This window comes from Callorhinus ursinus, unplaced genomic scaffold (genome assembly GCF_003265705.2).
Source record: "Callorhinus ursinus isolate GAN/ISIS: 27379988/994484 unplaced genomic scaffold, GSC_fseal_2.0 scaffold8, whole genome shotgun sequence".
Classification (NCBI taxonomy): domain Eukaryota; kingdom Metazoa; phylum Chordata; class Mammalia; order Carnivora; family Otariidae; genus Callorhinus; species Callorhinus ursinus.
Genome location: NW_027397070.1, coordinates 21,002,915 through 21,025,143, shown reverse-complemented (window position 1 = coordinate 21,025,143; position 22,229 = coordinate 21,002,915). Strand labels below are relative to the sequence as shown.

Genomic DNA, 22,229 nt, shown 5'->3' with positions numbered 1-22,229 from the left:
AATATTGTTTTTATATAGTATTTTAGGATACTGTAACATGGTCCTTTAAAACAGAAATTTTACTTCATACATTGATTTTATAATTTATTTATTCACACTTACTTATTAATTCAATAAATATTTGAAATTAGAATACCTCATCTGGACTAGAAAGTAGAAAGAAAGAAACCTTCCTTCACCTAAGGAGTTTATACATGTCAGAGTTAAGACTGGGAAAGATATACAAGAAAATAAGCACAGCATGATAATTGAGCAACAAAAGGGTAACCATGAAGGAAAGCCTCTCACTCCTGAAAACAGACCAAGTCAATCTCACAGCAATCTGAAATTTTCTAGGTTAACTTTCACCTCAGTTTGTGATTATTTAATTATTCTCTTACTACTAGACTATAAACTCTATGGAGATAGGACCCATGTCTGGTTTTGATTATCATTCTTTTCCAGAGCCTCTTAGTAGGGCAGATAGTAGGTATTCAATAAATATATGTTAGATGAATGTTACAAGACAAAAAAAAAATGGAAAGAAAATATAATTAATTTGGGGTCAACGAACAGAAACCTCAAGTAGACTCAAAAGATGTTAAGTGACAGGGCGCCTGGGTGGCTCAGATGGTTAAGCGTCTGCCTTCGGCTCAGGTCATGATCCAGGGTCCTGGGATGGAGTCCCACATCGGGCTCCCTGCTCCTTGGGAGCCTGCTTCTCCCTCTGCTTCTCTCTCTCTCTCTCTCTCTCCCTCTCTCTTTCTCTCTGTCTCTCATGAATAAATAAATAAAATATTAAAAAAAAGAATTAAAAAAATGTTAAGTGACAAAGGAAAGCAAATCTCAGTAAATGGAACAATTTGTTCAACAACTGTCCATAAACATAAAGTGTATACATAGTCTGTCAAGAGATGACTGAATAATTAGACAAATCTGAGGAAAACATAAAGAACATGTTATCTTTAAGTAGTTTAACTTCATTTATCAGAGAAGCTGATCATTTTTAATGTTACTTTTACTCTTTACACTATATTTTCTTGTAAACAAAATATTGAAAGAAATATTGCTCATTGGGTCTCAATTGTAAAATATAAAGAAAAACTAAGCTTAAAAGACTCTTGACACATAAGCTACTCTTATATAACGTTTTTGTTACTTCTGTCTCATTCATCCAAACAGCGAAAGAGAAAATACTAACTCATAAAAGCTAGTTTGGTAAAACGCTAAGCATCCATCACTAATCACTTTCTCAAGTCATTAGTTGGGACTCTACATTAGTATGCTAGAAAATGGGTAGGTTCAAAGGAACAACCAGCAGAGGAGTGGAATGGGAAGAAGTGGTTCTGAAAGCTAATCCTAAAACTGTCTGAAGCTTCTTACAAAATGAATCCATTCACATATGCCACCTATTGCCAATATTTCTTTTTTTTTTTTTTTAAAGATTTTACCCATTTATTTGACAGAAAGACCCAGCAAGAGAGGGAACACAAGCAGGGGGAGTGGGAGAGGGAGAAGCAGACCCCCAGCCGAGCAGGGAGCCCAATGTGGGGCTCGATCCCAGGACCCTGGGATCACAACCTGAGCCAAAGGCAGACACTTAATGAATGAGCCACCCAGGTGCCCGCCAATATTTCTTTTGGAAGTTGTTTTATTCTCTTCAGCACTGTACTCAAAATTCATTTTAATCTGATTATTTGAGGATGCAATGTTTGATTGACTCTATCCAAGGCTACACTGTCAGTCTGGGTTGGCTCATCACCACTCCATTCATTTAACCTGTGGCATCGGACACCATTACATGCAAAGCCTAACAGGAATATAAAGATGACAATATCTTTACTTTTAAATAATTTATACTACTCCAGGCCAGTTAAGTGGGGAAAACTTTCTAAAGAAATGGATTTAAGCCAGTATTCAAAAGGCAGACATGATGTGAACACATTAGGATCAGAAACAGACATCTAGGACAACTGTACAAGCCAACTAAGAAAACTTCTAGTACTAAGAATGCCAGAGCATGGGGAATGAAAAGAGAAGAAAGGGATAATGCAGTAAGTTCAGCTGAGGAAGATTATTAAGGGTCTTAAAAATTATGCTGCAGAGCACAAAATTTATTCTGTGGGGAAACAGGGAACCACTCAAGGTTTTGAGTATGGAAGAGATGGTAACTATACTTCAAAAAGATAATTCTGGAAGGGTATGCGGCCTGGAGTAAAAAATGGATAAGATAAGAGGCAAGATGTCTTATTCAGAAGGCTATTGCAATTATCCAGGGAAGAGGTAATGAAGGCCCAGATTAAACAGAACTGGTAGGATGGTCACTGCCTGAACTTGGAGAGTAAAGAGAAGTAGACAAAGATGACTATAAAGTTTTAAGTCCCCACAACTGGGAAAATGTTAATGCTACTAAAAAAATGAAAACAAAGGGAGAAGAACAGGACTGTAAAGGAGGGTAAGTTTGGTTTTTGAACATGTTTATTCTCGTTGACCAGACAGATACAGTAGGTATTTGGTTTAGAGTTGGAAGTGTGTGTGAGAAGTAATTTTCTGGAGTAGAAATAACTGCTGCTCAAAAGATATAAATATTTCTATGATTCTGCTGTCCAAAAAAGGGTGCCGCTAATACTGAATGAATATATTCAGCAATTATTCCAAAGCAATTAAAAAAAAGAAAATTAAAAAATTATGTTAGGGTATGAGTTACTTTTAGGAAGAAAAGTATTTTTGTATTGATTATCTTTATATGAGAAATAAAATATGTAAGTAAATAGGAAAAAACCCTGTCATTCTCTTTTGTAAAAACAATGAGAGAGAAGAAACCTTCCACAGGGCACCTGGGTGGCTCAGTCGTTAAGTGTCTGCCTTCGGCTCAGGTCGTGATCCCAGGGCCCTGGGATCAAAGCCTGCTTCTCCCTCTCCCACTCCCCCTGCTTGTGTTCCCTCTCTCACTGTGTTTCTCTCTGTCAAATAAATAAATAAAATCTTTAAAAAAAAAAAAAAGAAGAAGAAACCTTCCACAAAGAACAGATATTGAATTACATCATGGATAAAATTTTTTAAAAATTTACAGAAAAAAAGAAAAAACATTCCAAGGAACTTCCCTTTACAATTTATTTCCACAAAAAAATACACATGTCCTAAAATGCCTGACTGCCTACACAAACACACACACACACACACACACACACACACACACACACACACACACGTGACTTCAGATGATCAGAAATAACAAAAGTTGACCTATTACAATCACGGTTGCTACAAATAAAAAATGACAGCTCCTTACAGTTACTAGTAGATTACATATTTAAATTCAGTTACTTCTAATTATTATATTTAAATATTCATACACTTTAAAATAACTTCCTCTTTACCCTAAGGGAAATATTTAAAAATGTAGCTATAATAGGTTCTCTGAAAAAATGAACAGAGCAGTCACAGAGGAGCTACTTGCTACACTAAATTTAAAGAAAAAAAAAAAGGATGTAAATTATTAATAATGGTTAGTGATAACAAAGAAGCCTTCCCAGGTTCTACCACAGGAAACCTATATTCCTGTTTCCACAGTTTTATTCCATGGTTACAACCTAAGTAGCCATCTGGGATTTATTTATTCACGTGATTTCTCTACCCCATTTTAGTGGTAAAATGTCTTGTAACACGTGTGTGTGTGTGTGTGTGTGTGTGTGTGTGTGTGTGTAATCTTGGAGGAGGGAGACGTCACCAGAGATTCCTTAGTTTTAACCTCTTGGGTAGTTGCTTCCCTGCTTTGGCTTCTCAGGTAAGCCCATCAACCAATACATGAACCTGCATGTTATCTTATTTGGCAGAATTACTGAAGCAATAACACACCAGCAGAGGGATAAGAAAAAGATCAAAACTAAGAAATCTCAGGTTATTGGCATGCTTAGGGACAATTCTGAGACACTTAATTTAAGATTTAGAGAGATTCAATCTTAAAAATTAACTTGTGAAATTTACTAACCTTTTGTATGTTTATAATGTCTTGGGTGTTCCTTATTTTGTATTTTGAAAACACTAGATGAAATGTCATGGAACCTATCATCTTCAAAATCACCACATCCAAACCCATAGTTCATACGTTGACCAATTATGCTTACATTGGATGTTGTAATCCCTGTAAAATAAAATACATAAAAATATTTATTTGAACGATTCAAATAATATAGATAGGTACATATCTCCCCCTCTAAATCTATCTTGCTTTCTAGACTTAAAAAAGTCAGTGACATAATATTAGAAATTATAACATTATAGTAATTCAGTTTTATCTTATTTTAAATTTTGTTATACTTTTTACTAGCAGTTAAGAACATTTATTATAAACTATATATAAAACATTTTATAAAACAGGCTTTAAAATTACAATGAAATACAAAATTCAATGTTTGAAAGAGATAACCAAGTATATATATATATATATATATTTAAAATGACAGGCATTTAATGTTTAAATGACATATCAACCTTTATAGCAAAAAGAAAAAATTTTAAATCTAGAATTTTTAAACTGTATGCTGAGAGTTATTTTCCATTTCTCTCTTCTCTCCCACTCTTGTGTAACGGGTCTATACTGGTCTGGCTGGTGAAGCAGTACACTCCACAGTAACGAAGCTCAGAATCTGGACTCATGCTTCCTAGCCATAAATCATAGCACTGTCACTTAAGCCCCTGACAGAACCTGGGCAAGACAATCTTATTTGTAAAATGGAGGATAATAGAGGGGTGCCTGGGTGGCTCAGTTGGTTAAGCGACTGCCTTCGGCTCAGGTCATGATCCTGGAGTCCCAGGATCGAGTCCCACATCGGGCTCCCTGCTCAGCAGGGAGTCTGCTTCTCCCTCTGACCCTCTTCCCTCTCATGCTCTCTCATTCTCTCTCTCAAATAAATAAATAAATAAATAAATAAATAAATAAATAAAATCTTAAAAAAAAAAAAAGGAGGATAATAGAATTACCCTTCCCAGAATGGCTGTGAGGATTAAGAAAATACATGTAAAGGGCTTAGCATAGTGCCTAACATACTGTAAATACCCAAATGTTATATTCCTAACTAAAAATAAAAGAAATCAGGGTGCCTGGGTGGCTTAGTCAATTAAGCATCCAACTCTTGATTTCGTCTCAGGTCATGATCTCAGGGTTGTGAGATCGAGCCTCGGGTCAGGCTCGCATTCAGTGGAGTGTTTGAGATTCTTTCTTTCCCTCCCCACCTGCCCCCCACCAATAAATAAATAAATCTTTAAAAAAAATCAAAACCCTAATGTGGACCTCCTTTTAACAAATATCAAAAATTTTAATCTACATTTGAATGTTTCAATTGACTACCCTATACCAATACTTTGAAGCTATTAAAACCACAAAATATCTACTAAATAGAAAATCCTACACAATATATAAGTCACCATCCACTTTCATATATATAGTTCCCTACAAATACCATTAGATAGCAATAACAAAATACAATTTGTTCTTAATATTATTGTGGGTTTTTTAATAAAAACAGGATTGTGAGGAGAAGGGGTGGCTGGTGGCAACTGGTCAACAGAGGACTGTAGAGTAAAAGGCACTAAGTCAGTTCATAGAGAGTCAAAAACTATCTGGTGTTAAATGATAGAGAACTTCTGGGAGTAACATGGGTATCTGTCTACACTCTTCTTAGTTTTGATAGTTAATTCATAAAGGTATCCTCATAAAGATACTGGCTTTGGGTGCAAATGCTTTCTGTTAATAACAGGTATTACTAATCTGATGCTACAGGAAAAAACTTTACTATAACATAATTCAGGAAATTTACCTATGTAAATTACCTATAGCACATGTGCTATAATAGGTAGTGGTGGATTACATGTGGAAATATTTATTGGAAATTAGAACACAAAGACAAGTTGGATTTATAGTTTCTACATAATTATTTTTGGTTTTGTTTTCAGATAATCTTTACTCAGAGCATTACCATTTTTACTTTATCAGTTAAATGATAAACTTGTAGGAATCATTTGCTTACTAAAAACAAAACCCTATCCCACAAAAACAAAAAATGTAAACCCAAGTTTATAAAATCCTAAACCATTAGCAACCTTATATTTTGAGGGCATATTAAATTTAACCAAGAATATCTCACAGTGAATTCAACAGCAGAGTTTCCAAAACTTGATCTTAGAAATGTGTATTTGTTAAAAATACAGATTTTTAACTCTGAAGATCAATTCATTATTTGTGAGGTGAGGTCCCAGAATCTGTGTTATAAGCATCCCTGGTGATCCCTAGGACTAGGCAAATTTGAGAAATACTAAATATTAGACAAGTTTGGCAAACACTGAATATTGTGTAATGAAGTATGTACTGTTTTAAGAACTTTTTCACTTTACTAAAACTTAAGTGACTTATGAGGTCAGGGGGAAACTCAAATCTAGGTTTTCTAAATCTGTTCTTTTCTAACTCCAAACATATTCTTCCGGAAGAGGGCTCCACTTTTGTAAATAAGACACAGGCTACCAATAACTTATATAAATAAAGTTATGAATAATTTACTATAATAATCAGCCTCAAAAATGGATTATAGAATAAGTTTATGTGTTATGTTTCTTTGTGTCTTCTCCTTTAAAGGAACAAAAGCCAAGTGTCCCCTATGCATTAGGTGCTTATACTTAACTGTTTATTACCCCTTCTCAAGGTTTACATTACCAGATGAGGGAACTGAGTTTCAAAGCAGTTAAATCACTTGCCCAGCTCATGAATATGGTCAAACCGGGATTCCAGCTGGGGTCTTTCAGACTCCAAAGCAAATATACAGTCTTCCTTGCCTAATAGATTAACTAACTCTTTGTGGAACACTAGCTTTGTGGAAGCCAATATACCAGGCATGCATGGTTGAATTAGGCATTCATGATAACGAAGGCACTAGGTAGATAATCAGGATCTAAGAATCTGAGAGTCCAAAGAAGTAAAATAATGGTAATACCGCTATAAAGGATCAGTACAAAATATAATGATATCATAAAAGAGGTAATAATCAATTTTGTTTGTGAATTGGGGAAGGTTTTCAGAGAAAGCAACTGCACTGTTTTTACAGCTGAATGGGGTGTGGTGTAGATTCCAGATTTCACCCAGAAAAAAATGGTACGTGCAACTGCAAAAAGAGAGGAAATGATATTGAAAGTGGTCTGATTTAACTGGAATACAAAATTACAAAGAAGGAAGTGAAATATGAGGCAGGAGAGGTAGACAGGGACAGATCATGGAAGAATGCCCTAAATAAATTTAGGTTGGGCAATACAGTCAGACTTGCGTTGTGGTCTGTATTGCGTCATTCAGAATGAGACTGAAGCTGGAGAGAAATCTTAGGAGGCTAAATGGGTAAGAAATGAGTAAAAGTGGAGACTAAAAAGAGGAGATGAAATTAAGACATATTTAGGAATAAGAAATTTAAAAATCTTAGTAGACAAATACATACATACATAGCTTTTTAGAGAGTAAATTATAATATAAGGTAGAGTAGCCTTAAAGTTGTTAGGACTTTTATACTGAGATCATGTGAATATAAATGCCAATTTGCTATAATTCACTTATAATCCAATATACTGTTACCAATCATAAAGAAGAATCACATGCAGTTTCTATCCTAAATAGATCAGAATCCAAATATTTCTCCAAAAGATTACTAATAACTAAATCTATTTTCTGAAAAGTGATGCTATACGTTACAGACTTCCAGGTTAGTTCACAAAATTCTTAACAAGATACAAATGAACTTAACTACCAGCTAAGTGTTGTTTTTAAAACAAATTGTCTTTTGTGATTCCTAGTGGCTTCCAAACTGTGCTGCATATTAGAATCACCTTGAGGGCTTTCAAAACTCTGGTGGCCAGGTCACATTTCATATCAATTAAACCAAAATGTCTGGATGGAAGAGCCAGGCATAGGTACACCTATGGGCTTAAAGGGGGATCAATTATTTAAGTAAATAATTTTTCTTCCAAGAATAATATAATACTTATTCTTGCCAAAAAAGGCCTTTTAAGGAGTTAAAAAGATGATTAGTCTTAATTGGTAACTACAAAAATTCTATATCTGAAATGCATTTTTTACCATTTTTGGTATCATTTAAAAATCATACTTTCTATAAATCATATTTATAAAACAGTTATAAAATACCTGCACTGTGGCTTTGGTCAGCTATCTCAGAGATTTTATTCTTTGCAGAAGAAAGTCTCGTTGGACAAGGTTTTGATCCAAATGTCGGAAATATGTCTGACCTACAATGAAACAAAGTAATTCCAATAAACATTTAAGATCTAAAGCTGTTCAACATTCTTAGATAGTAAGGCAGGAGCAAGTATGAAAACTATAGCTAAGAATATTTTTTTATTGGTATTCCTAGTTCACTTTTAGATCTTCCAGCCATTTAATATATAGGCAATTCTTTTTTTTTTAAAGATTATTTATTTATTTATTTGACAGAGAGAAAGAGACAGACACAGAGAGAGAGGGAACACAAGCAGGCTTCCCATGGAGCAGGGAGCCCGACGCGGGACTTGATCCCAGGACCCTGGGATCATGACCTGAGCCAAAGGCAGACGCTTAACCAACTGAGCCACCCAGGCACCCTAACATATAGGCAATTCTTAATTTTTCATGAGAGGATTACAAAAGGCAGGGAAGATTCTCTAACTCATACTATATAACCTTTTGTTGGGTCAAAAAAAAAAAAAAAAAACCTAATCCAAAGAAAGCTGGTTCAAGCAGATGACTCCCAATAATCTAATATACTATCTGTCCTCACAGATAATAACACAAAAAAAGAGACTTAACTACATTACAAATTAGAGATAAGCAACAGGTGGATTTATTAGCAAATATCATTTTCTTCCTGGATTATTCTGTTATACTTTTCTGACATTATAAAGAGGTACAGGCTTTGTTTCACAAAGAAAGTGACTGAAGAATGTTGAATCTGAATGTAAAGGAACTGTTTTAAATCATTTAAGTGTTGTAATAAGTGCTGTAATATCAATAAGCCAGTGATGAATATTATAAAGAGATTTTACAAAGGAGTATAGTTCTTAGTAGTTGGGTAAGCGTTGTTAATTGGCCTAGTGAGAAGTCAATGTTAAACATTATTTTTTTTAAGGTTTTATTTATTTATTTGACAGAGAGAGACACAGTGAGAGAGGGAACACAAGCAGAGAGAGTGGGAGGGGGAGAAGCAGGCTCCCTGCTGAGCAGGGAGCCCAATGTGAGGCTCGGTCACGAACCGAGTCAAAGACAGACGCCCAACGACTGAGCCACCCAGGCGCCCCAATGTTAAACATTTTTAAAGAGTAATTTCTCTAGAATAGATGATAGGTTTTTTAGTCAATTTACATTTAAACCATGTGCCTGACTTGAATGAAAGAAAATACTTTAGTCTCTACAAGAGTGGCTCTCAAGAGTTTTTCCTCCCCAACCCACTTAAAGATGAAAGCCCCACATGAGGTAATAGTGGCTCTCTTTGCCATGATTCTTAAGGCAAGATGCAAGCTGGTTAAGAATAACTGTTTTAAAGCTATTAAACCTAATGGGAAATATGAAATTCATTACGGGTAATTTAGTCCAGAAATGAGGGTATATTGAACTCCTTCTCACAGAGTTCAAAATCTGAAGAGAATAATTCCATGAGACAATATAGAGAATAGTGAATTCTAAATGTTATAGTATAAAATGAACTTTTCTTCCCAACTAGGTTCTAAATTATTTACAAGACCTTGCAACTGTAGGAGTATTTAACATAAAATTTCACATTCATAGAAAATAAGGGAAGGACTTTAGGTCTAAAAGATAAATATGTATTTTAAGTGTCTGGAAACTAAATACAAACAGTTACTTCACCAGCCCATGTAGCCATTCCAAATTCATTTTGTAAATATATTGCATTATTCTACCTGGGTAATTACAACAAAGGAATTTCCAGTAAGAAAAAATTTCCAACTGCAAAATAAGCTGCTATTTAAGTTAAAAATGTAGAGAATGGAATCACGAGATAAGACAAACTTCTCATAGCAGGACACAAAAATTTGGTTTAATTCTATGAACTGCTGAAATGAAACACCCTTTTCCATTAGAGTTAATAGAACACCATCTGTCCTTTGACTATAGTCTCTAACTACCTATATGTTCACTTAAGTGAAAATAATTTAAATTTAATTTTAAATATTTACAGCTAGTAGCTGTGGATAACCATGGTTCAGGATAAAATCAAAGGAAAAAAGTTAAAAAGACTGACAACAACAAATATAAACACGGATGTGAAACAACTGGAATTCTCATACTTTGCTACAAATATCTTGGAAAACTGTTCAGCAGTTATTTAAAAAGCTAAATGTATATCTATCCTATGACCCAGCAATTCTACTCAAGTTTTTGTCTAAAATAAAGAGGGAAGAGATTCCCCAAAATCCTAGAATAGAAATTCTCAGAAATCAAAGTGGGATCACTGTTTAAGACTTAGAGGTCACTGAGGTAATCTGGAAAAGTTTGTTGAATTGCTATACTAGAAAAAAATGCTCTGGGGTGGCCAGGCCTCTAATTCCAGAATTGCTATAAGGGAGACTCCTGAGAACGCTGCAAAAGCTATGGCACGGAGGCCTAAGCTTCTACAATGGAACAACAAAATATAAGGAATGGCGAGGTAACAGCTGAGTGGAGTTCATCTACAAATTAGAGGAAATTGGTGCTGAGTTTTCAATGAAAGCAGTAATATCAGCTATAGGTCCACTGCAAAAGACTCAATGATCTAACAGAGCTAAAGAACAAAGAATATTAGGATAAATCCTAGGGAGAACAACAAGTAGGGCTTGGGGAATAAGGGTTTATATTCCTGTAGATGCTCTAAGTTACAGCTGATGTGTTCTCTCTCTCTCCACCCATCCCAAACCAAAGCCAAGCTAGATAGTATCTGTAAACTTTTCCACTGTCTTTTAAATGTATTTCAACATTTTAAGAACTAGAAAATAAAGTTTGAAAGTTTTTTTCAAATACGATATTAGGGATGAGACTACAAATTAAAGATTAGCATTCATTTAACATGTCAAAAAATAAAATACATTATTCTCTTCCCCTGGGGAGTTGTAGACAGAGAAGATGTCAATGATTCTTGGCTATAAACTCCACTTTCACTATAAGAGCTGATGTTTGGAGAGGAAGATCGAGATGGTGAGTCCATAGTCAAGTCGAGCTTAACTGCAGAATCAGGGCTTTCAAGATCAGAAGTACTGCCACTCAGTTTTGCTCTTTTCTTAGCTGCACTATTACGAAGGGACCTAAGAGAGCTCTGCATCTAAGAAGAAAAAAAAAACAATTAACTTTGCAAGACATTTATGTGAGTAAAGTTATCCTAAGATTTTAAATTCCATTCACTATACCTAGCGAGCCATTCTCCAATCTGTTATTAACAAGATGGATATTAACATATTCGTACATAGTAAAAATACATATTTTAAAAAACAACCAATATAAACAAGATTGTAAGCCCCTTAAGAGGAAGGATCTCAAACTATTATTCACCATGGTATTTCCAGCACTAAGAACAATGACTAATATAATAAAATTTAATTAGTGAATGAATCACTGAATCAGATGGTAGACATCTAAGTTGAAGTCAGAGAGGTCTAGCCAATCTTTGGTCATTGGTGTGTGGATGTGGCCATTTAGAAATTCTGTGAAAAGTAATCAGTTTTCTAAAATTTGAAGTTTACATCAAGTTTGCCAGTGTTAGAGGTCAGAGAATAACAGAAGACTGTATGTGACTTCTGAAGCCAAGTGTTTCTAGAAATGTAGAGTAGAAGATGCCATTACAAACAAATATATTAAAGTTGGGAATAGAACCCTGAATGAATTAAGGAACCCAGAAACATACATAAACTGTGTTTCACTTACATTTTGATTATAACAATTATAATGGTTGATTCAACAGTATGGCCACTTCCCTAATAAATCCCTACTATCCTCCTATATTTATCAATATTTTTATAAAATTGAAATTTTTATAAAATTCTATAAATTTTATAAAACTAAAAATTTTATAAAATTGAAATTACCCTTTCAATTATTCATTAAAAGAAAAAGGGCTATTTTAAGGTATCATACAAATAATGCAAAAATATGTAGCATCAGATGAAATTTATGAGTTACGTAGGAAAATGCCTCTTCTAGAACTTTCTTCCCTTTAAATGAATTCTCTTCCTAGTACCAGTGAAATACAACTGGGGTGGGGGGGAGGGAAGATTTTACAAGCAGTCAGAAGTTGGAATGACTAATTAATTCATTAAGAACCAATTTTGGTACACATGCTTAATGCTAAAAAAAAAATGCCCTTAAAATGAATATGCATTAATATTAACTTTATTTTATTGAGCAAAATCAGTATATGATGCTTACATCTTAAAAACAGGCAAAAATAAGACCACAAAATATAATCGAGTGTTTCAGTTTACACATTTTACGTAAAACATTTTTTAAACCTGACATCAGGCAGACTAATATGATGAAAAGAAAGCATCTATGGCAATAGTGCTCCAAATCCAAAGTAATATAGCAACCACATTCCTTCTCTGACATAATTAGCATGTACAGAGTTGTCATATTGGCAACGGATTTTTATAGTATAAATGGAGCGACTGAGAATTCAAAGAGTATATAATATGACCTCAGTTTCATAAAGATAAATAAACTTGTACATATGCACAACAGACATACCCAGGAATGTTCAATGCACCATTGTTTGCAATAGCAAAAGACAAGGAATAAGCCAAAATCAATTATGATATCATAAATATCAAAATATTAGTATATTAAAAGTACAAAAATACATAAAACACAAATTAATGGTGATAGTGATTGCTTCTGGTGGAGGGAAAGGAACTGGATTGGGGAGGGAACTATGTTATGTTTCATTTATTTAAAAATAGGAAACAAATATGCAAATTGTTCACTTGAGAGGGATTAGTGTATGGGTATATTGCTATATTACTCATACTTTTAACTTAAAAAGAAATAATATATGCATAGAAGAAATACTGAAAGGAAACACATTAGAGTGTTAATGGTAAATTATTCTGGGTAGTGGAATTTGGTGTTATGCATTTTCTTCCAATACATCACTATAGTTTCTATGTTTTCTATAAGGATCATAAATATTTTTATTTTTATTTTTTTATTTTTTTAAAAAAGATTTTATTTATTTACTTGAGAGAGAGAATGAGAGAGAGAGAGAGCACATGAGAGGGGGGAGGGTCAGAGGGAGAAACAGACTCCCTGCTGAGCAGGGAGCCCGATGCGGGACTCGATCCCGGGACTCCAGGATCATGGCCTAAGCTGAAGGTAGTCGCTTAACCAACTGAGCCACCCAGGCGCCCGGATCATGAAATATTTTTATAAAAAAGAAAATATATTATGGAATTAAAAAGTACTTGATTTTTCCTTAAATAACAGCTATTGTATTATAGAAAATTACAAGGATTTAAAAATTATTAAAAATTATATTTGGCTCTAACCTCTTCTTGATCCAAATCTTTATCTCTGATATCTAATTCTGAAAGATCAATTGTAAGACTATCTTTTTCACTCTTCCAAATATCATCAGGCTCTTTCTTTTTGGGTCCCACTGTGCTTAAGTCAGCTTTATCAGGCAAAAGGCTGATTCCCCTTGGTATGGGAGGTACGGGTTTGGTCCCATTTAGGCCTCGTCGGGAAGACGGTGATCTCACCAAGGCAGGTGTAAGTTGAACTGGAGAAAGTTTTTCTTGAGAATTTTCTCCTGCATGAAAAAAACATATTTTACTTATATTTTTTTAATTTCAGAGAACTGGGAGTTATAATCACAAGTGTTTGGAATACAGCATTTTTAAATTAAAAAACACACTGTCCTTTATTAGAAGATTACTATTTAAAATCAGATCAAAGCATCAGTGTCCCCTAACAAATACAACAAAAATGAGTTACCAGAAATTCTTTCATATTAAATAAAAATACTATATACCAAGTTAAATTTCTATCTTTATACACATTATCATAACTAATGTTTGTATGATAAAGTCCACAAGTAAGCCAGAAGGACTACTTGCCTGCCTTCATTTAATTATGCAAGCAACATGTGAGTGACTACTATATGCAAAGCAGTAATGCTGGGCACATGAGAGAACAAACTGAATAAACTCTCAGCTTTCAATACAGTATTTGATCTTGTAGGAAAGACAAACATAGAAAGAAATTAATGGAGGAAATGAAAGTGTAGTGCTAAGAAAAAGTGATAAAACTGACTAACCACACAACAAATTGACCTTACGATCATTTATAAACTGGAACATCACTGAGGTAGGGTAGTTTAAAGGTGTACACCTTAGCTCAGAGGCTGGGGATAAGAAAGTATGTGGGATATAGGGGCTGCCTTTAATAGACTTTTTATTTTGAGATTGGATCTGTCTTGAATAAATTTATATGCTAATTTCATTATTTTGGAAAGGGCTATTTTTGTTTTTTTTAAAGATTTCATTTATTTGTCAGAGAGAGAGAGAGAGACAGAGAGAGCACAAGCAGGGGGAGCGACAGAGGAAGAAGACAGGTTCCCCAATGAACAAGGAGTCCGACACAGGACTCAATCCCAGGACCCTGGAATCATGACCTGAGCTGAAGGCAGCTGCTTAAGGGACTGAGCCACCCAGGAGTCCCGGAAGGGCTATTGTTAAGAAAAGAATATTTTAGTTAACAAATAAATAGAAAACGCTTTTAAATAAATTTAACATATACTAAGCAATTAAAAAATGTAGAATAAATGGATACTAAGCATTAATTATAGTAATTATGACAATTTTATATTTCTAAAGCTAAAATTCGTTACTAGGCTCTTGGGCTGCTCATGTTCATTAATAAAGCATTATTAGTTGCCTAGTTCTGAAAAATGATTTTAAAGTGCAAAATTAAGAAAAGAAATGGCAATTTCATTTGAATTTTATTTTATATAACATTTGATTTATTTAACATACTATTAAATATTTTCCTAGATGCTTACTAATTCAGAGAAATAAAATGCAGTTTACCAGCTCTTAAAGATCAAACAGCCCTAACTCCAAAGTAATATTTCAAAAACACAAATAAATTTGAACAAAGTATTAATTTTTACCATCATTTCTACCTGGAGGGTCAGAAGATTTTTGGCTGACAAGCTTTTTCTGTGGACTCGGCTTTGGTAGTCCTTCGAAGCTTTTAAGAGGCCAGGAATTGGAGAAGTTAATCGAAATATCCTGAGACTTCTTTGGAGATACGGTAAGAGATGCGTGCTTTGGACTAGTTCGAGGTGATGAGAGAGGATAGGATGGAAGGATGAAGCCTCCTGGACTTGGATTTAGACCAGAGTATGATGAAGTACGTTCCGTTTGGCTACCAAATGTCTGCTGTGTCTTAGGAGCAAAATTCAGGCTAGCAGACACTGTAATAAAACAAAAGAGAATATGTTACTTATGTATATACATCTAAGAGTTTAAAATTGGTTTGCTTTTCACTTTCAGATTTTTATCCCATCTGGTGTTTATTTCTTTTTGTACAGTGTGAAGTTTAACTTTTTTCTATATAGATAGTGCAATTGTCCCAGTGCCATGTTTTAAACTGTCCTTTCTTTTCCATTCATCTATAAAGCTCAAATATATACACATATGTATGTATGTATACACACACACTGAGGTGCTTCGTATTGGTTCAATTAGTCTATTTTGTCTATCCCTGCACTAGTACTACAATGTTTTATTTATCATAATGCTGTCCAAAGGATGGATGTCCTTCCATTTTTTAGCTTCCTCAGAATTATCTTGGCCATTCTTGTATTTCAGGATCAGCCTGTCAAGTCCTATACAAGATCCTCACTGGGTTTTTGATTGGAATGACATTGAATTTACAGATCAACCTAAGAATAACTGCCATTTTCCTGATATTCAGCCTCCCTGTTTAAAAATGTGGGATCTCCTTTAAAGTCTCCTTTTATGTCTCTCAGAAATATATTTTAGCTTTCATAATAAAAGGTATACAAATCTTTTGTTAGGTTTCCATATACTTATATATTTTGTTGATACTGTAATTTCTTTCTTAAAAATTATATTTTCTGAATGTTGCTGGTGTCTAGGAACTTTATATTCTGGCTTTGTATCTGGCAACCTTGCTAAATTGCTTAGAATTTTAACAGTTTTCTGTATATGCTTTTAGATTTTTTTGTAAGTGATCTAATAATTTTAATAATGATAATGATGGCAATTATGATAATGATAATGATGGGAGCTAATGCTTAGTGAGCACTTTACTATGTGTCAAGTGTGTTCTAAACACTTCATGTGTATTAAGTAATTTAATCCTCACAACAACCCCATGGGGGTAGATACTATTCTTACCTTATAGATTAAAAGAAAAAAATGTAAGAGGGTTAAGTAAATTGCCAAAAATCACACACTAGGAAATCATAAAGCTGGGATACAGACCCAGGCACTGTGGCTTCCAAGTGCTCTTAATTATCACATTTTATCTGATGGTAATGACAATTTTTGTTTCTTCCTCTACAAACTTTATACTTTTAATTTTGAGCTAGGCTCTCCCTAAATAGGGAGTACAATGACTCCCAAATTTTAGCACCGATTTTTCTTTGCACCCAGACTTAATATCAAAATGCCACTCAACATCTTCTTTAAAGACAGATGACCCAAAGGTAACATGTTCAAAACAAAACGCTTGATTTCCCAGTCAAATCTATTCTCCTAATCTTCCTCTTGGTAAATGGCAGCTCTATTCCTCAAGTTGCTCAGGCCAACAACACTGGACTCATCCTTGATTCTTCTCACAAACTTCACATCTAATCCATTAGTAAATCTTCTGTCTCTATATTAGCAACACAGGGTGATCACTGAGTCTGAAAACTTAGGTGAATGCAGAATAAATGGCTTATTCATATTATATGAGCATACATAATAAAATTATGTTTCCAAACTTTATGGCCACCCTGTATATCAAAATCCAACTACTTCTCATCACTTCCACCCCTTCCTAATACAAGCCATATCATCTCTCACCTTTACCATTGCCATATCCTCACTAGTTTGCTTTGTACCCGGTCCCCGTTGTTACTAAACCTATTCTCTACGTAGCAGCTCTGATCCTTTTAAAATAGTCAAATCAGGCTATTTTTGTTTCCTCTCAAAAACCTCCTGTGACTTCCTATCCCACTCAGAATAAAATCCCAAATCCTTACTCTATTCTGCAAGGCCCCAAGTTATCTCTGAAAATTACTCGCCCCCTCACTCATTCCACTGACCTTGCTATTTCTCCAATAAGAGAAATATGGTCCTACTTCAGACCATTTGTACTTTGATTGTTCTCTCTTCCTGGAATGCTCTCTTCCTGGATTTCTCCAGATATCAATGTAACTCACTCCCCCACTTCATTTGGCTTTTTTTTTCTTTTTAAACAAGCTGTGGCCAGTTTTATTAAAGAAAAATTTTGAGTGATTTACTTTCTACCAGTCTGTTCTGGCATGCTTCTAATACTATCAGAATCACCTGGATCAATGATAGCCAGTGTGCATACTCTGTAGTATCTCCCACATGCTGTGCCCAATTATTGCCACTGTAGTGATGGACACCAGTTTTGGCCAACATGGCATAGTATTCTATTTCAGATTTCCTCAAGGTTGGACAGTTGTTGGCAAGGATGACCAGTTTCGCTTTGCCATGTCTGATCATTTTCAGAGTCTGCTTGTACCCCAGCTCGTACTTTCCATTTTTCATAACAAGCTGGAGCCTAGAGTTGATCGACTCCAGCGACTTTTTTCATCTTTTTTGAGGCCACCATCTTCCTGCCTTAGATGCGGGATGGCCCCAACCAAGAGCAGCCACCAAAATGGCCTCATTTGGCTTTCTGCTTAAACATTTTCACTCCACAGAAATTTTCCTTATCACATTCTGTCTCCTACCCTGGCTTATTTTTCTTCAGAGCAGTCACTTCTATTATTGTTTCTTTTTTTATTTTCTCCTCTACTAGATTTTGATTTTTAGATTCTAGAAAGTACCTGCTTCCCAATAAATACTAGAGGGATTAGTAATTAAATGTTCAAAAGCAAAGGTAACAGTGAGCATTTTTGTCTTATTCTTGACTTTAAAGTGAATTTTAATATTTTAACACTAAATATAGTTGCTATAGGTATTAACAGATATTAATCAGGTTAAGAAAGTTATTTGTAGTTTGTTATGAGTTTGTAATCATGCACTGATGTTGAATTTTAACCGCATCTATTAACACACTTATATAGTTTTCCTCCTTTCTGTGATAAGGTTAAAAATATAGGATTTTCTGAAAAATTACTTACACATAATATATTACACATTTTATTTTTTTTTATTTTTTTTTTAAGATTTTTTATTTATTCATTTGCGAGAGAGACAGAGAGAGAACAAGTAGGGGGAGAGGCAGAGGGAGAGGGAGAAGCAGACTCCCCGCCAAGCAAGGAGCCCGATGCAGGACTCAATCCCAGGACCCTGGGATCATGACCTGAGCCGAAGGCAGATGCTTAACCATCTGAGCCATCCAGGCGCCCAATATATTACACATTTTAAAACCACATTGCTAGATTTCACTTGCCAATACATTATTTAGGACTTCGTTTTTCATGAAAGTGAACCTGGGCCACCATTTTTTGCTTTTATTCATTAACTTTATGGTATGGTATTAATCCTATATTCATCTCATAAAAGCAGGGAAACTTCTTTCTTCTTTCAGTTTGTATAAGGTAGGACTTATCTCTTTTTGAAGGTTTGAAAGAATACCAGGAAAATCATCTGAGCCTGGGACTTTGTCTTTTTTGTGTGTGTAGGGGTAAAATTTTAAAATAAAATTCCTTTAATGATTACAGGTCTACTGAGGTTTTCTATTTCTGAGACAACTTTCACAAGCTTATTGTGTTGTTCATTACTCTGTATCATCTAATATAAAACTTCTTTATTCTATTTAAATTTTCTTTTTTTTAAGATTTTATTTATTTATTTGAGAGAACACAAGCAGGAGAAGGAGCAGAGGGAGAAGCAGACTCCCCCCTGAGCAAGAAGCCCAATGTGGGGCTTGATCCCAGACCCCTAGGATCATGACCTGAGCCCAAGGCAGATGCTTAACCAACTGAGCCATCCAGGTGCCCCTCTATTTAAATTTTCTAACATTTGTAGATTTGTTAATTTTCTCCTTGTAATTCTGTCAACACACTCCCCCCCAACACACACATGTCCAAACATTTTAGAAAAGTCTTATCTCTTCCTGAATTGTTCTTTTTTCATTATAATGATCATCTTTAGCCCTAAAAATATTTTTACCTTTAGTGTGCATATTTTCTCTAATATCAATATTTTTATACTTGCTATCTTTGATTATTTGCCTAGTATATCTTTTCCATGCTTTACTTTCTCCCATTCTATTTTGACTTGTTTTAGGTATGGCTCTTAAAAATAGCATTTCATAATCCAATTAAAAAAATGCACAGAAGACATGAATAGACATTTTCCAAAGACAACATCCAGATGGCCAACAGACACATGAAAAAATGCTCAACATCACTGATCATTAGGGAAATGCAAATCAAAACTACAATGAGCTAATACCTCACACCTGTCAGCTATAATCAACAACACAGGAAACAACAGGTGTTGGTGAGGATGTGGAGAAAGGGGAATCCTCTTGTACTGTTGGTGGGAATGCAAACTAGTGTGGCCATTCTGGAAAACAGTATGGAGGTTCCTCAAAGAGTTAAAAATAGAACTACCTACAGCCCAGCAATTGCACTACTAGGTATTTACCCAAAGAATACAAAAATATTAATTCAAAGGGATACATGCACCGTGATGTTTATAGCAGCATTATCCACAATAGCCAAATTATAGAAACAGCCCAAGTGTCCATCGATTGATGGATAAAGAAGTGGCAGACACACACACACACACAAAATGGAATACTACTTAGCCAAAAAAAGACTGAAATCTTGCCATTTGCAATGACATGGATGGAGCTAGAAACTATTATGCTAAGCGAAATAAGTCAATCAGAGAAACACAAATACCATATGATTTCACTCATATGTGTAATTTAAGAAACAAAACAAACAAGCAAAGGGGGAAAAAAAAGAGAGAGGGAAACCAAGAAACAGAAGGGAGGCAGGTGGGGGGATGGATTAAACAGGTGATGGAGATTAAGAAATACACTTGTGATGAGCGCTGGGTGATGTATGGAAGTGCTGAATCACTGTTATTGTACACCTGCACTTAATATTACACTGTATGTTAACTAACTGGAATTTAACTAAAAACTTTAAAAAAAAGTGGAAAAAATATAAATCAGAAAAAAATAGCATTTCAATTTTAATAAATAAAATAAAAGCTGATCATCTATGTTATTTAAATGCTAAGTTCTGTCCACTGATATTTCTGGTAACTACTGATATATTTGGTTTTAATTCTACCATCTTATTGTGTGCTTTCTATTTATCGTGTGTTTTATTATTTTTTCTTGCTTTTTATTGATCTTTTCTTTTTATTCCTCAACTAATATAAAAATCTATTTGTAACCATTTAGGGTTCCCTTAAATTTTCCTATAATATTTTTGGGAAGATTTTCAACAACAAAAGACCTAGCTTATGTATACTAACAAAACTTTCTTCTGAAGACTTAACTAGATGTAATTATATATCATTTATTTTTAATTCATAAATAACATAGTTAGGACCTTTACTTCTACCTAAATCTTATTTGGGTGGGAAAGGGGACTACAGGAGATTTAAGTGGTCACCAATTTACATGTAAATGAAAACTTTCAACTTCCTGATTTGAATTATAATGCTCTATTAATAGATTCTGGTGCTTCCATGTCAGTGTGTTATTACATATTCCTTTTATTAAGAGATTTCAAAATATTTCTTACAAAGAACTCAAACATCAAATTTTTTAATGCACATAAAGAGAACCAATAGAATGCCAAAAAAAAAAATCAACATTTCCAATGTTTGGTGTGGATCACTGCAACATTTAAAATTGGGACGGAAGCTTCTAGATGGTTTCTGGCATCTACACCCAGGTCTTCAGAAATCCCACCGAGAATATTAGTTGACATGGTGGTGGTCCTAATAGACTTTTTTTTTTTTAAAGATTTTATTTATTTATTTGACAGAGAGAGACACAGTGAGAGAGGGAACACAAGCAGGGGGAGCAGGAGAGGGAGAAGCAGGCTTCCTGCTGAGAGGGAGCCCAATGTGGGGCTTGATCCCAGGACTCCGGGATCATGACCTGAGCTGAAGGCAGATGCTTAACGACTGAGCCACCCAGGTGCCCCCCACAATAGACTTTTTAATGTACAACCTACTATTAAGTTAAATGCTGACTTTGGAAGAACTTGATATCCCTTTAGTAGCTGCTCTTATAGGTATTCTGAGAGGTTATAGAAAACCAGAGCCTCAATGAAGATCTGATTAAACACTGAGAGTGGAGGTAGTTATCAAAGATAATGTAATCATTTGGGGATATCCTAAACAGGAACAGACTAAGCAACAGAGAGAATCTTCGCTGCTTCTACAATTCACAAGTCCCAAGGGTATCTAGTCAAAATTTAGGAAATTTCTCTATCATTAAGAAAGATGAACTGTTTTATTGGGAAAACACCATAAAGAAAAACTTTATAGAGTCATATGGCCTTTGTAGTGGGTGGAGGAAAGGGTTGCTAAAATTTAAGTACTATATTAACTAAATCTTCCTTACTGATTTCAAATAAGCATTACTTTTCATTGACAAAAAAAGACAGAGGTACATCCCTATCATTCAAAAAGCTTTAGTAAAGGATATGTAACAAAAATTAAAATACCTCTAGAAATATTTCATATGATCTTACCTCTAAATAATAATTGATAAAGCTATTAATTAATACAGACATTTAACACAGTACTTTTTAATGAATAATGTTTTTAATTACTTGGTATTAAAATGCTCATCTCCACCATGAGTTTCTAAACTCTCTAATTTCCACTAGTCATATTTATATTAAGATTATTAAATCTAACATTTTAGGGTAAGTTATGAAAAAATGTTATTAAAAGTATGATTGTTTTTTTTTGCAATGAATAAAATTACTCAAAATAACATATAAGCTACATTTGGAAATCCCACATATTTATAAATCATTTGTATCCAA

The 22,229-nt window shown here is 34.4% G+C and overlaps 1 protein-coding gene and 1 pseudogene across 3 annotated transcripts in view; both read right to left on the bottom strand.

Annotated features, from left to right (window-relative positions):
- The window catches only part of TOGARAM1 (TOG array regulator of axonemal microtubules 1), a 78,283-nt gene that overhangs the window by 35,469 nt on the left and 20,585 nt on the right, over nucleotides 1–22,229 (bottom strand). For 2 of the 3 annotated variants that reach the window (XM_025870123.2, XM_025870125.2), the window contains exons 4-8: nucleotides 15,159–15,464; nucleotides 13,534–13,796; nucleotides 11,086–11,318; nucleotides 8,159–8,259; nucleotides 3,971–4,123 (exon numbers count right to left, since the gene is read on the bottom strand). In XM_025870123.2, the coding sequence (XP_025725908.1) occupies nucleotides 3,971–4,123; nucleotides 8,159–8,259; nucleotides 11,086–11,318; nucleotides 13,534–13,796; nucleotides 15,159–15,464 (1,056 nt within the window). The remainder of the gene's footprint in view (nucleotides 1–3,970; nucleotides 4,124–8,158; nucleotides 8,260–11,085; nucleotides 11,319–13,533; nucleotides 13,797–15,158; nucleotides 15,465–22,229) is intronic. The other variant, XM_025870124.2, reaches the window with a different exon arrangement.
- Nucleotides 17,493–22,206, bottom strand: LOC112822668 (large ribosomal subunit protein eL30 pseudogene; annotated as a pseudogene).